Below are 15823 nucleotides of genomic sequence, written 5' to 3'. Positions count from 1 at the left end.
CCACATTCACATCTGTGCTAGACATTATGCTTCTAAAAGTTGGAATACTTTTTAAGAAACTAAAACTGATTCTAGAATCTAATTCAAACTTTTAACAAACTTTTAAACTCTAAAAGAAATGCTAAACAGGATCTAACACAAGGCCCTAGCAGGTCTTTTAAGAATTTAGAAAACTTTTCAAATTGCAAAAATCGATTTCTAATGACAATTTTGGAATTTGTCGTGTGATCAGGTATTGGCTGAGTAGTCCAGCAAATGCAAAGTCTTGTACCCCACCGCTGATCCACCAATGTAGGAAGTTGGCTCTGTATGTGCTATTTCAAAGTAAGGAATAGCATGCACAGAGTCCAAGGGTTCCCCTTAGAGGTAAAATAGTGGTAAAAAGAGATAATACTAATGCTCTATTTTGTGGTAGTGTGGTCGAGCAGTAGGCTTATCCAAGGAGTAGTGTTAAGCACTTGTTGTACATACACATAGACAATAAATGAGGTACACACACTCAGAGACAAATCCAGCCAATAGGTTTTTATATAGAAAAATATCTTTTCTTAGTTTATTTTAAGAACCACAGGTTCAAATTCTACATGTAATATCTCATTCGAAAGGTATTGCAGGTAAGTACTTTAGGAACTTCAAATCATAAAAATTGCATGTATACTTTTCAAGTTATTCCCAAATAGCTGTTTTAAAGGTGGACACTTAGTGCAATTTTCACAGTTCCTGGGGGAGGTAAGTTTTGGTTAGTTTTACCAGGTAAGTAGGACACTTACAGGGTTCAGTTCTTGGTCCAAGGTAGCCCACCGTTGGGGGTTCAGAGCAACCCCAAAGTCACCACACCAGCAGCTCAGGGCCGGTCAGGTGCAGAGTTCAAAGTGGTGCCCAAAACACATAGGCTAGAATGGAGAGAAGGGGGTGCCCCGGTTCCGGTCTGCTTGCAGGTAAGTACCCGCGTTTTCGGAGGGCAGACCAGGGGGGTTTTGTAGGGCACCGGGGGGGACACAAGCCCACACAGAAATTTCACCCTCAGCAGCGCGGGGGCGGCCGGGTGCAGTGTAGAAACAAGCGTCGGGTTTGTAATGGAAGTCAATGGGAGATCTCGGGATCTCTTCAGCGCTGCAGGCAGGCAAGGGGGGGGTTCCTCGGGGAAACCTCCACTTGGTCAAGGGAGAGGGACTCCTGGGGGTCACTCCTCCAGTGAAAGTCCGGTCCTTCAGGTCCTGGGGGCTGCGGGTGCAGGGTCTCTCCCAGGTGTCGGGACATAGGATTCAAAGAGTCGCGGTCAGGGGAAGCCTCGGGATTCCCTCTGCAGGCGGCGCTGTGGGGGCTCAGGGGGGACAGGTTTTGGTACTCACAGTATCAGAGTAGTCCTGGGGTCCCTCCTGAGGTGTTGGATCGCCACCAGCCGAGTCGGGGTCGCCGGGTGCAGTGTTGCAAGTCTCACGCTTCTTGCGGGGAGCTTGCAGGGTTCTTTAAAGTTGCTGGAAACAAAGTTGCAGCTTTTCTTGGAGCAGGTCCGCTGTCCTCGGGAGTTTCTTGTCTTTTCGAAGCAGGGGCAGTCCTCAGAGGATGTCGAGGTCGCTGGTCCCTTTGGAAGGCGTCGCTGGAGCAGGATCTTTGGAAGGCAGGAGACAGGCCGGTGAGTTTCTGGAGCCAAGGCAGTTGTCGTCTTCTGGTCTTCCGCTGCAGGGGTTTTCAGCTGGGCAGTCCTTCTTCTTGTAGTTGCAGGAATCTAATTTTCTAGGGTTCAGGGTAGCCCTTAAATACTAAATTTAAGGGCGTGTTTAGGTCTGGGGGGTTAGTAGCCAATGGCTACTAGTCCTGAGGGTGGGTACACCCTCTTTGTGCCTCCTCCCAAGGGGAGGGGGTCACAATCCTAACCCTATTGGGGGAATCCTCCATCTGCAAGATGGAGGATTTCTAAAAGTTAGAGTCACTTCAGCTCAGGACACCTTAGGGGCTGTCCTGACTGGCCAGTGACTCCTCCTTGTTTTTCTCATTATTTTCTCCGGCCTTGCCGCCAAAAGTGGGGCCTGGCCGGAGGGGGCGGGCAACTCCACTAGCTGGAGTGTCCTGCTGGGTTGGCACAAAGGAGGTGAGCCTTTGAGGCTCACCGCCAGGTGTGACAATTCCTGCCTGGGGGAGGTGTTAGCATCTCCACCCAGTGCAGGCTTTGTTACTGGCCTCAGAGTGACAAAGGCACTCTCCCCATGGGGCCAGCAACATGTCTCGGTTGTGGCAGGCTGCTAAAACTAGTCAGCCTACACAGATAGTCGGTTAAGTTTCAGGGGGCACCTCTAAGGTGCCCTCTGTGGTGTATTTTACAATAAAATGTACACTGGCATCAGTGTGCATTTATTGTGCTGAGAAGTTTGATACCAAACTTCCCAGTTTTCAGTGTAGCCATTATGGTGCTGTGGAGTTCGTGCTTGACAAACTCCCAGACCATATACTCTTATGGCTACCCTGCACTTACAATGTCTAAGGTTTTGTTTAGACACTGTAGGGGTACCATGCTCATGCACTGGTACCCTCACCTATGGTATAGTGCACCCTGCCTTAGGGCTGTAAGGCCTGCTAGAGGGGTGTCTTACCTATACTGCATAGGCAGTGAGAGGCTGGCATGGCACCCTGAGGGGAGTGCCATGTCGACTTACTCGTTTTGTCCTCACTAGCACACACAAGCTGGCAAGCAGGGTGTCTGTGCTGAGTGAGAGGTCTCCAGGGTGGCATAAGACCTGCTGCAGCCCTTAGAGACCTTCCTTGGCATCAGGGCCCTTGGTACTAGAAGTACCAGTTACAAGGGACTTATCTGAATGCCAGGGTGTGCCAATTGTGGATACAATGGTACATTTTAGGTGAAGGAACACTGGTGCTGGGGCCTGGTTAGCAGGGTCCCAGCACACTTCTCAGTCAAGTCAGCATCAGTATCAGGCAAAAAGTGGGGGGGTAACTGCAACAGGGAGCCATTTCTTTACAGACCTCATCTGGAGTAATGTTTTCTGAGTTAAGACCTCATCTAGAGTAATGGTTTCTGAGCTGGAGGCCTCATCTGGAGTTGTATGTTTATCTCTGCGCCTTCTCTAGAGTATAGTGTCCAGCCCTGGAGATGGAACTGGGGTATTGTATGCAGTGGCCAGTGCTTATGGCCGCATTTGGAGAATTGGGTATAGTTTTGGATGTCTCCTTGCGTAATATTGCTATCCATGTAAGGCTTATATGGTGTAATGTGCTCAGCTCTGGAGACCGCACGTGGAGTGGAGTGTCCGACTTTGAAAGCAGAATCTTGAGTATTGTTTCCATCTCTAGAGGGGCTGTTTCTGTGGTGAAAGGTGAAGGTCTAACAGTGCTGAATATGATTGAAACTAGGGAAATAAGGAATAATGTCTATTTGACAGAAGCAGTCATGCCCCTACGCTGTTCACAAGTCAGCCATCTTTAAGAGGAGGAGTACTCCGGGCAGAAGGGAGGGGGAGCTCAGGAGTAAGCATGAGAAAAGATATTTATAGAAAGGGTAATGAATGCATGGTTTAACCTTCAGAAGATGCGGGTGAGATGAAAAAGCAGCAGCCTATTTTAAACAGCCCTTGGAACAATCCAGAACCACTTTGAAGGGTAAGAAAGGGAAATGCTGAAGAGCACAAACGACCAGTGTCTTAAAATGATGAGTAGGAGGTGGAAGGAACTGGCAAGCCTCATTCCCAGTGAAATGCTGTTCACTTCTTGTATATCCCTATTTTTGTTACTCAGAAGAGGGAAGGAGTATTTCTGAATTAAGTTTTTTGTAGGATAAGTTTCTGCATAGATATTTAACATAATCCTAGCTGTAGAGGAGAATCGCTGTGTGCTACGGATATGGTGGTCTTGAAAGATAATAGAAGATCACACCGATAATTGGGGATCTTTGTATTATATTTCACACATTTAAGAATTTATGAAGTGATTTGCACAGTAATTCATGATTTTCAGCCAAGTGCCACAGCTAAGATTCAAAGCCAGAACTAGGGTCCCCAAACTGGTGGCTTGAACACTAACCCTGCCAAGCAGGAGATGTACCTTCTTGGAAAGGTTTGGATTATTTAATTCATTATTTATTAGCAGCACAGTACCTTAGTGTGAAGTGGCTATGAGTTTGAAGCGTGTGCTTCTGTGACTGGTCCCAAATGGGAGAATGTGTTTCCTTCATGTGTTGATATCCTGCCATCATTTTTAGGTCGCAGTCTACATGATAGCAGAGCTGCCTGGCTTGCTCAAACATCTTGGGTGCTTTCAGAAAGTTGACCTAGGAATGCATTCTGCCCGCCGTTTGCCACTGGCTTTGTGGTTTGTAACCCAGGTTTTCTTACTTCCCATTTGCTGGCTGTATTTGTTTTAGGCTCTCCTGGTTCAGATCGCGTCGCCTGAAAAGAAACCTGTGATTAGAGAATAATTCCACAGAACTCCTTTTCTGTCAACAGGCCTTTAAATCCTGTTCTTATCTGTCACGTTTGCTTGGCATTCAAAGTCTCAGGTCAAATATCAAGCTGTGTTTTCATTGGAGCCTGGTTATTTTGTCTTGCTTTCTGCTGACTTCAAAATGATAGGGTTTATAGGAAAGAGGAATGCAGTCTTTATCCATGGAGCCTGTGTGTGCCCCTTTTATCTTAGACATAGCCATCTCAAAAGGTATCTTTTTCTTAACCTGCACAAAACATTTGCATGTTTTTTGCAAATGTTTTCTTCCTTGAGTCCATTTAATTTGTGAAACTGCCCTTTCAGGAACATACTATAGTCCTAGCGTCAGCTTAACATATAGTGATCTTGGGCAATTTACAATGTTTATGGCCCATTCACTGTCAAGCACAGGATAAGATCTTAAGATCTTTTCTCAGGAAAGCACCAACACAATTTAACAATGCTTGGTTTTGACTTTGATGTGTAAAGCATATACAGTATATGCTTTATTTATGACATCTGTGGCAACTCGTTTTGGAGAGTTGGATAAGTTTAAAGACACTTTTTATGAAAGCTTTTGTGTTTGTTTACCTGCAGATTAATTATGCATTCCATATGCTACTGTGCCTTTTTTGGAACACATACACTACTGGATATAAAGAAATGCCTCATGTTACCTTGCAGGCACTGGGGTCATGATTTTGATGGTGCAGCAGGTGCAGTGGTACAGGGTTCGAAAGTTCTAGGAAGCCCACCGACCACCGATTATTTCAATATGTTGCACTGAGCAAGCAGTCTCAAGCGTAGTTACCTTGCAGGCACCAGGGCCATGATTTGGATGGTGCAGCTGGTGCAGCAGAACAAGAGGAAACCCACGAGCACTGGGTATTGTGGCACTAGGGGCTACAATTTGGAAGGTGCAGCAGGTACAGTGGCACACGGACCAAAGGTTCTAGGAACCCCACTGAACACTAATTATTGCTATATGTTACGACTGAACAAGTGGTTACAAGCACAGTTACCTTGCAGGCACTAGGGGATACAATTTGGAAGGTGCAGCAGGAGCAGTGGCACAGGGGAAAAATGTTCTAGGAACCCCATGAGCACGGATTATTGCTATATGTTACCACTGAACAAGCAGTTACCTTGCAGGCACTAGGACCACAATTTGGATTATGCAGCAGGTGCAGTGGCACAGAGGCCAAAGGCTCTAGGAAACCCACCGAGCAGTGATTATTGCTGTATGTTGCCACTGAGCAGGCAGTTACCGTGTAGGCACTAAGGCCACCATTTGGATGGTGCAGCAAGTGCCATAATGTAAAATCTTTAAAGTCATGTAGTGTTTACATTTTTAAAAACTATAAGTGCAGGTGTCTAAAGATTTTCTTAGGAGCTGGTGCTGCCAGTTGCCAGGGATATGAAATACTAAGGCCCCAATCTTGATTCACCCTCATGGTTCTTTCTTCCTCCCCCCTTACATGTTCTTGCCCTTCCTATCACTCTTTTGTAACCTTACGTTCTACCTTCGTCACAGTTTCCCTACCTTTGTCTTCCTCCTGCCTTTCCCCTCTCTGTCTCCTGCTCAAAGTGTCATAATAATTCCAAGTCCTCAAAAATGAGTGCCACTGCCAACCACAAAGGACTGGGTTGGCAACAAAAGCACAGTGTTTGGCCAAATAACTCTTATCCTGTTGCCTTTGCTGCTACTCCTGCAACTCAACCCTGATGGCTTTGAGTGTGCGCAAATAAAAAAAAAAGGAAATGCTGAGAACATGTGCCGTCTCCTGCATTACTGCCACCCTCTGGAACACAACGCTCCTCTATCTGAAGCTGGTTACTTTATTCATGATTTTCAGGAAAGAACTCTGCACCCTCCTCATCCTATCCATTCTTCTTCCCATAGAGCCTCTTCCCTCCACCGGTTCAACAATGGGCGTATCCTATCTGCAAAAGCAGCTGACTTCCGCCCCCTCACACTTTGCAACTCCCCTCTTATTAGAATTTTTAGCATTTCTTTCCCTTACGTAAGCAATGCTGCGTGCTTCTCTGCTGCTTTCCTAACGTATAGTTGGTTACCTGTGCAATTATGCCCCTCCCTCTTCTGCGTGTAACCACTTTGACTTATGTGAAGTGTAAAGCTTCCCTTAATGATTAAGCCAGTACCATATACATGACCATAATAAATGTATATAAAAATTATGTGAAGAAATTTGGTTAAAAGTGATGGCGTAGCGTGTTCTGTGAATGACGCCTAAACTTATGACCTTTATAGACTGTATAATACACAGTATTTGATAAGTATACACGCCCGGACATTAAAGGTCAGCCAGAAGGAAGGTAAGTCATCCCTGATGGTGGAAACCTACTGAAAAGTTACAGTTACATGACCGTCTGTGATGAAATCATCATCTGCTAGGATGGAGAGAATTGTCCCCCCTAGGAAACAGGAAAATAGTTTCATAATATACGGGCAAAAGCACAGAGGACCGTCTGACAGTTGTCTGATTTATATAATTTAGGTAAAAAATACCCTTGCCTAAACTCAGCTCAGCTTTCCTGGAAAGAAGTGATTCATTATTCATTGTGAGTTACCCCCAACCTGAGAAGCATATTTCTTGTTCAAAGTTGACTTTTGATAGATGGATCTCTAGTCAGAAGATGAATATGTGCCTTAAAGACCTGCATCTGATTGAATGTATGTTCCATTTTTTGTAAACTATTTCCTCCTTGTAATAAACTAATATATTTAATAAAAATGGGCATGGTGTCCCCGCGGTGAGAGAGGCATCCTCGATTCAACACGCTGACTCGCTTCGCTCGAGGAATAGGCACTCCATTCCCATTGTTCATGGTTTCGCTTTCGTGCTCTTGACCAATGATCAAAGGAGTAAATCACAGACGTGGTGCGACAGCAGTAATCCCACTTACAGACTACGCTATTGACGATAATCCAGGGTGGAGCTGCATAGATCTGTGGTTAATTGCTAGTTTCGGGGCACCAACAGTTGGGTTCAATATCCTATTCTAATTCGGGATCACATTTCTGTTACATAAATCTAGTCCGGTCACATGCATGGTGCATTCCTCCAAACCACAGGCCCTGGGGAGGAAGGACAGCAGAGGCAGGGTCTTATGTTGCAAGTAAAGTGCACCTGTGTGAACACAGCTGCCCTGTTGTCTTTCTAGTTAAGTATTTTGTTAAAGGAATTTATGGCATGCAGCCTCCCGTGTGAACCTCGGTTTAGTAGCTTGATGTTGAGCCTACACTTGTTTCTTTCTAAACAAGGGTTGGTTTGTTCTATCAGCTGTGGAATAGGTGAGTCCCAGGTGACTCAGCAGAGACAGCAAATTAGAATACAATTCAGTTATCCGGCTGCTACCAGCATCCTTCTTCGGCTGAACATTTTGCATCTGACAGGACCGACTACATAAATTCCAAGAATCATTCCAGCTGGAAACATGGATCTGTCTCTGTAGGTAAACCTATCAAAAGGCATTATTCGCCCACATTACATCCTTCATCAAGCAGCATTGGCCCAACAGTGTCAGACCCGGAAGAATGACTGAGTCTGCACTCATTTCCATCTGTGACAACTTCTAGAATTCCACTCTAAGGCTGACTGACACCAGTGTCCAGGGTGGTGTGCTGAAATGGATAAAATCCTTCCTTAAGAGAAGGTCTCACATTTTCTCACTGTCTACTTTGAACTTATCACTGTACACCGGTTAAATGGGCATCTCACATGGCTCAACAACTGGCCCCTACTTTCCAATGTCCCACCATTCTTGCCTTTCTGCAATCTCTTATCCGTGCATGCTACAACTATGTTGACAATACTCAGATTATTTTAAAAAAATAACAACCTTTTGAAGTCATAACCCCTGGACTGAGTTTACAATGGCCGTGGAACTTTAGATACTAGGAAATATTTTTAACCTTAGCGTCTCAAAGCATGAAATACATATGGATCTTGGCAAAATGATAACTGTTTCCTGGTAGCTGCCTCCAAACCATCCCTTGACGTGATTGTGAACTTGAAACTCCCACTTCACTCCCAATTCAACCAAGTGACAAGGCTCGTCATATATGAGGGCAATGCTCCAAAAACATTTTCCTCTACATAAGGTTCTCGCTCAGGATATAGGCACTAGTGATACCACATCGAGACAGTGCAAAAGGTCTTTTCATTGGACTCTCTTGAAAATGGATTGGCAATCTCCAAATAATCCTGGACACGGCAGCCAGAAGCATCCACAGCCTAAACAGATGGGTTAGCATCGCCTCCTCTCTCAAAGCTCTTCACTGGTTATAATTGCCAAAAAAAATATCCTTTCTTGGCCTCAGCATTGCGCTCTGGACAACCCGTGGGACGGGACCAGATCTTGATATCAGGACTCAGATTATACACGGAAGGAGGAGCCTCAGGTCAAGGCTGGTTTAAAGGATGTTAATTTCCCCCATTATTTTAAAAAAACAAAAGTCCATCTAGGAGCTATTATCATGCAAGCTGTACAATATATTCACAAAGTGAATAAGTACCATCAACAACTATGAAGAAGAGAAATAAAGACCAGGGGCTGTACTACATGAATAGGTGTGCCGTGCGCAAACAGGTAAAGTGACCATATTCTTGTGAACACACTGCCCCCAGTGGCAGCTCATTGAAGTGAAATACAGAGCAGCTCTTTCAAAGCTGCTACTTTTTTCATAGTGCGGGCGGCACCCATCTGCACTTTTAAGAGGTGAGAGAGATCCCCTTTTTCCCCTCCAGAGGGCTCCCTTTAGGAGGCACACTGAAAGTGTGCCACCTTTTTGTGGCACACTATCAGTGCTCCTCATAAAGGCATGTTTGCCTCAGCACCTGCATCCATCATACACCACAGGCCACGCGATCTCAATGCTATCTCAACACCCTCTACATGTGCACCAGCACTATCTGTATTACACAAGGGGGTGCACAAGTTTCAGCAGCCCCTTCTTAATACCAAAGTGCCCCAGGGCCTGCATGAAGTGGACCCACATGCCCGTTGTGCTCCTGAGGCAGCTTCCATACTGCAGCCCCTGGTTTTCCAGAATTCATGCCCCATTTGGGCTGCAGTGAATGTCAGGTCTGTGTTTGCTGCTTGCAGTCCTGTCCTCATTCCTTTGCCCACAGCTCATGTATTAAAAGCTCACATATACCACTGCTCCTATTTTCAAGCTGTCTTTAGTCCTCACATAACGCTAAAACTCAGTACTTACTAATAAATGCAACTTTACCTACCTTCCCCAACACTAGTGAAGCAGTGTACCAATCACACTACCATCAATAAAGCACTTTAGGGCGTCAACAAGAGTTAGGAAGTGTAGAAATGCTACAGTACATTGCAGTGGAACTCATACCCATCCAAGCATTATCCAGGTAATATCTATGAGGATCCCACGTGAAAGGGAAGGCACAGGCTGTCGATATGGCGCGGCGAGGCAGTAGTAGCCTTTTCAGTGCTGTCATTAGTTTTTTCTCAAAAGAATTGAAACATGCCCAGTTTATTAGTCCACGAAGAGTGCTCCTGCAGCAATATTATATTTTACCTGGAGTGCCATACATCCTCATCTAATATAACCGAGGGTGCCTTCTGAAATTGCCGGGAGGCGGTTGTACAAGCTGTATGCTGCCTTTGACCTTTGGCTACTCAGCCCATCTACTGTATGTTTTTAGTCTTCCAACTTTGTCGTGGATGGTGTAGAAGTCTGTAATGCGTTTTTTCACTCAGACTATTTCCAGCTCACAGTTGGCCCATGCTTTAGAGTAGACCACTGCTTGTCACAAGGGGTTACTAACTCAAGTTATTGGTTTTTTTCAGGAACTCCTGAACCACTCTGCGGACCGCCCTGAAAGAACGCAGTTGAAAGAAGCCTTGGAAGCCATGCAGGTAAGAGAGTCACAAACTTAATTTTTGTTTGTCCACCATGGCCAGGTACGATTGTTGACGTGTTGCTTTGGAGCTGCCAACTGGTGACGAGTAATGCTCAATAAATAAAGTTTCTACTTAATGTCACAGTGACCCGGATGAGACAAAAAACTTCCACAAACAAATTCAGTTCCTTTTGTTGTTGTGTTATTTGAAGTGTTTGTGTAGTGGCTGCTGGTGTTACAAGCATAGGGCTGCCGGATGACTCACTGGTAAAAAGCATTGACTTGAATGATACATTAAAGTTGAGTACTCACCGTGTGTATCAGCAGTGGGGGTGTCATGTTATTACCTCGGTGAGCCTGTGACTACCAAGAGTTGTTATAGCTGGCTGTGCACTGCAGTCCTGCAAGCTGAGGGTTGCCATGGCTTGGTAGTTTGGTATTTTGCCAGGGTTAGTGGTGCTTCAAATGGATAAGAGGTTTATGGACTGGTTTACTTTGCCCTTTATAAATAGCTGCCGTAACACGAGCACGCTAAAGTACTTTTTGGATGGAAGAGGAGTGGTGTGTGTTTAAGTAGTCTTGTTACATGGGCCATACTAAAACCATTTTTTTTTTTATATTAACTTAACGGACATCTGTTCACACAGCATCACATCATTTCTATGCCACGCAAACCTTATACATGAGATTCATTAATTCAGTTGTTATTTAATATGAGTGTTAAGTCTCCAAATGCAATATACTTAGGAATGTGTGTGCCTTCAGAGCTTGATAAATACTCAGTGTGGTCTCCTTAAAGACCATCTTTGGTTCTGCCTCTTTGGATCACCAGAAAAACCTTTCTTCCCAAAGGCACACTCAAGTCTCACTGGTACTTAGACTTGCAGGTCCCCTCTTGAATTGTGAGGGAAGCTTAAAGTCTGTCACAGTGTCACCCACATCCTTGCAATGAAAGGCGCACATTTCCTGGTTGCCTTCTTAAGGGCATGAAAATAGAAAGGCTGCCCCCTCTGGGGGGAAAAGCACTGGTGCATTCTCTATAATTCAAGCTTCAGCTTCCATTTTTTTTTTTTTTTAAAAAGCCTGCCCTGGTGGGCCTAATTTCTATTTATGAACTAGATATTGCTTTACTGAAATCGTAGCCTGTGATCCAATTAGTGTGGGACATTGGCTGACACACTGTCTAGCAAAGAACATCAGACATCATATTAAGTCTCAGTGACCCAGTGTCATGAGGTGTCTGCCTGTTCCACAACCATAGATCTTCTGTACTTTAAAATTGTGAGTCCCTCTACTCTTTTTGGGAATTTGTTTCCCCAAAATGGTTTTATATTGAAGGGTATAAACATTTCCTTCAGGGAAACTTTCAGATGTTTAAATGAGAAATCTCACACAAAAACTCACTTTCATTACTGATTGCAAAGATAGTCACTAGCTTGTGTGATTATTAGGTATCTGGACTGCCTGGTATTTATTCAGATTTTGAAAGAATGTTGTTGTTTTTGTTTGCTGATCTTGGTTCCAGAACCTTCTGCCCAGATTATTGTATCTGTTCACCCAGTTTGTCATTATCTTGATTTACTAATGCATGTGAGCAAGGCAAAGAGTTTGATATATATATTTTAAGATGGCCAACAAGGCAAAGTTGAATTAAGATGCTTCCTTTTGTTACTCGTCTGGTATGCTTTCCTTTGCTGATTCCAACTGAGTCAACAAGAAAATCTTCCCTAACAGTTCACATCCTTCAGCTGAGCATTCCGAACCACAATAACGATGTATGTAGTGGCCATAAAGTGCTATAGCTCCCATTTCACCCCTCCATTCCTTAGGCTCTCTGCTCCATTCTTTTATCTCATCATCCATTCTTCCATCCTTACCACCATTCATTATTTCCACTTTCTGTCCACTCAAACTTCTAGTCCTCCATCCTTCTAACCGCCCCTCAGCCCCCTTTCCTTCTGTCCTCACCCTGCTCAATCCTCTCCCTCCTAATCCCATGCCATTTCCATCCGTTCATCTGTCCATCCAGCCATCACTGCTCCTCCCTCTTTCATCCACCCCTTTATCCATCCTTCTAGCCATCTATTCATACCGTGGTCTTTCTATGCCAACTTTCCTCCGTTCCATCCCCCAGCCATGCTTCCCTTTCTCAACGCGTCCACCCATCCCCTGATTAGGGATTGGTGCTGGTCCATTTCTTTCAACTCTACGGTTCCTCTGTAGCCATCCGAAGTTTCCTTCTTCTAATCCATGGGGATTGTTCTATATATTATACACAATGACGTCATTGTGCGGTACACCTCCCTTCTAGGGGCCAGAGTCTCAAAGGTTTGGGAAAAAAAGTCTGAGATGTGCTCCCTTACTTTTATTCCTAGATTTCGAGAAATCATCTATCTTTTTGGAATTTTTAAAGAATTCCAGGAGTAGTTAAGCAAATCTATGTCAGTAGTAGATCTCATTTAATACTTATTCGTAAATGTGTATTTCCGCATGCAGAATTATAACTGCGGCACCATTTTTTCAATGCAGATGTGCAGTTTTAAATTCAAATTCGCCTTTTTCCATTTACTCCCATCAATTTTTGGGATATTCCCTCCCCGGCCAGCACCATCGCAAAATCTCGGCTTCGGCTGTCACCTGTCTGAATTTCCATCTTGGGAAACTTCTTGTGAATCAGTGACTACGAACTATTTATTTAGGTTCTTATTACTAGGTTGCAAAAGTCTATTTCTTCTTTCTTAGAACCAGGAATGAATCCTTACCTCTTGCATATGTTTTTTTCGAACCCAACTCTAATTTATGGGCACATATATGTATAACTGGAGGTGCACCTTATTGTAAGCACTATAGCGTAGCAATAACATATCCAAGAGTTAATAAGTTGTTAAATTGTTGTTAACAGATAAAACATTCCATGTTCTGCTTCCTCTTCTGTGACAAATGACGTCACACGTTTTTAACTTCTTAGTTTATCCTTTATACTCCCATTAAAATTCCACTATTGACAGTTTTGCTCCTTGGAATTGTTTTTCTGTGCCTGTAATATATGTATATTTAACGTATAGTGATAAGTGAGGGATGGCCATGGTGCCTTCTAACCCATGGCTGCCGGCTCAGTTTCTGTTAGAGGTCTCTGTGAGGACCTAGCTTGCACCAACACATCCCACTCGGATGTCACCTTAACAAACATCCAGTGACAGGTACCCGGAGTCATCGAAGGCGCGGCGGAGGGACAATGTTTAGATATAGTCCTGGTAATTCGGCTCGAGGCATAGAAGCAAATATGGAGGCATCCACGACCAGCGGCATCAGTTAGGACTTTGTAGGAGTTCAGTGCGCCTTTCCACAGGTTTGTAGGGCCACCATCCCTGAAAGAGCTTTTGGAATATATATTTGTTTATTGTGAATTTGTAATCCCATGATAATAATACTCATCACAACTCTGCAGGCGCTAAAGGCTTCTTTTAGGCTGAGCCCTCCTTCCCCCAAAATATTTGCAAAAACCTATTTTGAAACTGTGCATCAGTAAGCACGCAAAGTGCTTAATTTGTCAAGAAAAAAATACGTGCCAGGGCCCTCATCAGGAGGCCACTGCAGCTTGCTCCACCCATTGGCCCTACCAGCGGCCAATGACGGTAACAGTACAACTTCCTTCATCACACTCCTGCAAGAGTGACAGTTCATACTATCGCCGGACCCCAAAACTCGATGAACGGCCTGGGGGGAGGGCTTGGGGGTGTCTAGTTAACAACTGTTGTTCTCATCTCTATATTAGACAGTGCCACCATGTGGCTGACTGTCAAAAGTGCCAGTGTTAGCAATTAAGTGTCGGTGTTGAGCACTGGAAAACACCGGCTCAAATTAAGCACTGTCTAAGGATACTAATATTGGTCAAAACTTATTAAGATCTAAAAACTTTTTTATGGAGGAAAGGGGCTCAAAATCAAGACATACAACAGTTTCCTCATCCTTCTACTCCAAAAGCATTTGGTAAAATGTACCTGAACCCTGGGAATCACCAGGAACACAGCACATGCTTTTTTCAGAGCAGGTGTGAAAATGTCCTGGGGGGTTGAGAGCAGCCTGTCCCCCTTTTGCTTCTTTGACTGTGTCCATCAAGAACTAGTGTGAACACTTGTCTAGGCACTTGCTCAGTTCTTGGGTTTCTAAATGGTACAGTAACCTCCTACTAGGCATTTCCTGTTTGGTGGGCTGCCCCCTGGAGGTGTTCCATGGTTTTGCTAATGTCACTTACAGCTTCTGTATCTGGAAAGGTAAATTGTGCAGCTGCTGTGGTTGACAGGGGACCATACACAAATCACTTTCTGAAAGCACAGTTGCTCAGAACGTTTGCATCAAGAGAGCAATCGATATTTATCAACTGAACTGGAACACTAATGTGCTTGTTGGATTCTAGGTGAAAAGCCATTTCCCAATATTTACCACTGGCGTTGTTAAGACATAGAAAATATGTTCATCAAATGCCTAAATACACAAACTAATAAGGCATACGGCAGAAACATTTACAGTCATTCATATTTCATTCACAGAATCATTCCACACATATACCTCAAATGCGGTAATGTATAGGATGGATGTATTGGCCAACTTGATCATGACTTGTGGTGGGCTTAATGCCTCATTCACCCAGACTCAGGCCCACACAGACCTCAGGATTTGTCACCAAGATGTTTATTTGTTGCCCCTGGGCTGAACCCATGCAGAAAAAAACGAAAAATAGTTAAAAAGAAATGAACGTTGACTGTGCAGGAAGTACCTGTAGAAACTCGTAGCCAGCGCTTAATTGGTAAAAGAATAGTGCCAGGGTTCGAAGTGCTGCTGAGAAGCTTGCGGCCGGCGCTATTGAATGACGGGGTGCCGAATACCAATGCGGTCTAGTCTTGGTTCCAGCTCCTTCCTCTTTAATCAGCCACCAGGCACTCCCCTGCCCCCCACCTCATTTTTGCATATTCTACTTTCTCTCGTTGTCGTGATTGTTCTGTCTTGTTTTTCCTTGTTTGTTGAGGAAAGCGAAGGTCCAGTTCAAACAAGCATTTGCAATGCACTGTGTCCCGCATTTGCTAAAGTTAGAGCTATTAATGTTCTAAATTCCTAACTGGACTTTTCTTGCCACTTAAATTGAAAATGAAACGTAAAACAGTGGACATAAGCGAGCCGATTCAAAGCGCCATGGCCGCCATGAGCATGAGCGCGAAGGAGAGACACAAAAGGAAAAAGAAGTTCGCTCACAGTCAAACGTATCTGCAAACGTGCAATTATCCATGTAACAGGGGCAGTCTGCAAGGCGGTAACAAAACCACTCCCAGGTGGGACAAATGTAAAGCATTTACCAGTGATAACAGAGGATTTTTGAAAAAAGAGCCCAGGAATGAGTGAAAGTGATGACGTGCAGTGGGTGTGCTTAAAAGCCCACAATCCTAACAACAGGTCAAAGCGCTTGTGCGCTCGACCTAAAAAAGAGTGCCAGTGGGCCC

The 15823-nt window shown here is 44.5% G+C and overlaps 1 protein-coding gene across 2 annotated transcripts in view; it reads left to right on the top strand.

Annotated features, from left to right (window-relative positions):
* Nucleotides 1–15823, top strand: part of VAV2 (vav guanine nucleotide exchange factor 2) — a 708430-nt gene that overhangs the window by 585620 nt on the left and 106987 nt on the right. For both annotated transcript variants that reach the window (XM_069241562.1, XM_069241561.1), the window contains exon 11: nt 10276–10344. In XM_069241562.1, the coding sequence (XP_069097663.1) occupies nt 10276–10344 (69 nt within the window). The remainder of the gene's footprint in view (nt 1–10275; nt 10345–15823) is intronic.

The sequence above is a fragment of the Pleurodeles waltl genome, chromosome 6, assembly GCF_031143425.1.
Source record: "Pleurodeles waltl isolate 20211129_DDA chromosome 6, aPleWal1.hap1.20221129, whole genome shotgun sequence".
Lineage (NCBI taxonomy): Eukaryota > Metazoa > Chordata > Amphibia > Caudata > Salamandridae > Pleurodeles > Pleurodeles waltl.
This window is presented reverse-complemented; position numbering and strand designations above follow the sequence as displayed.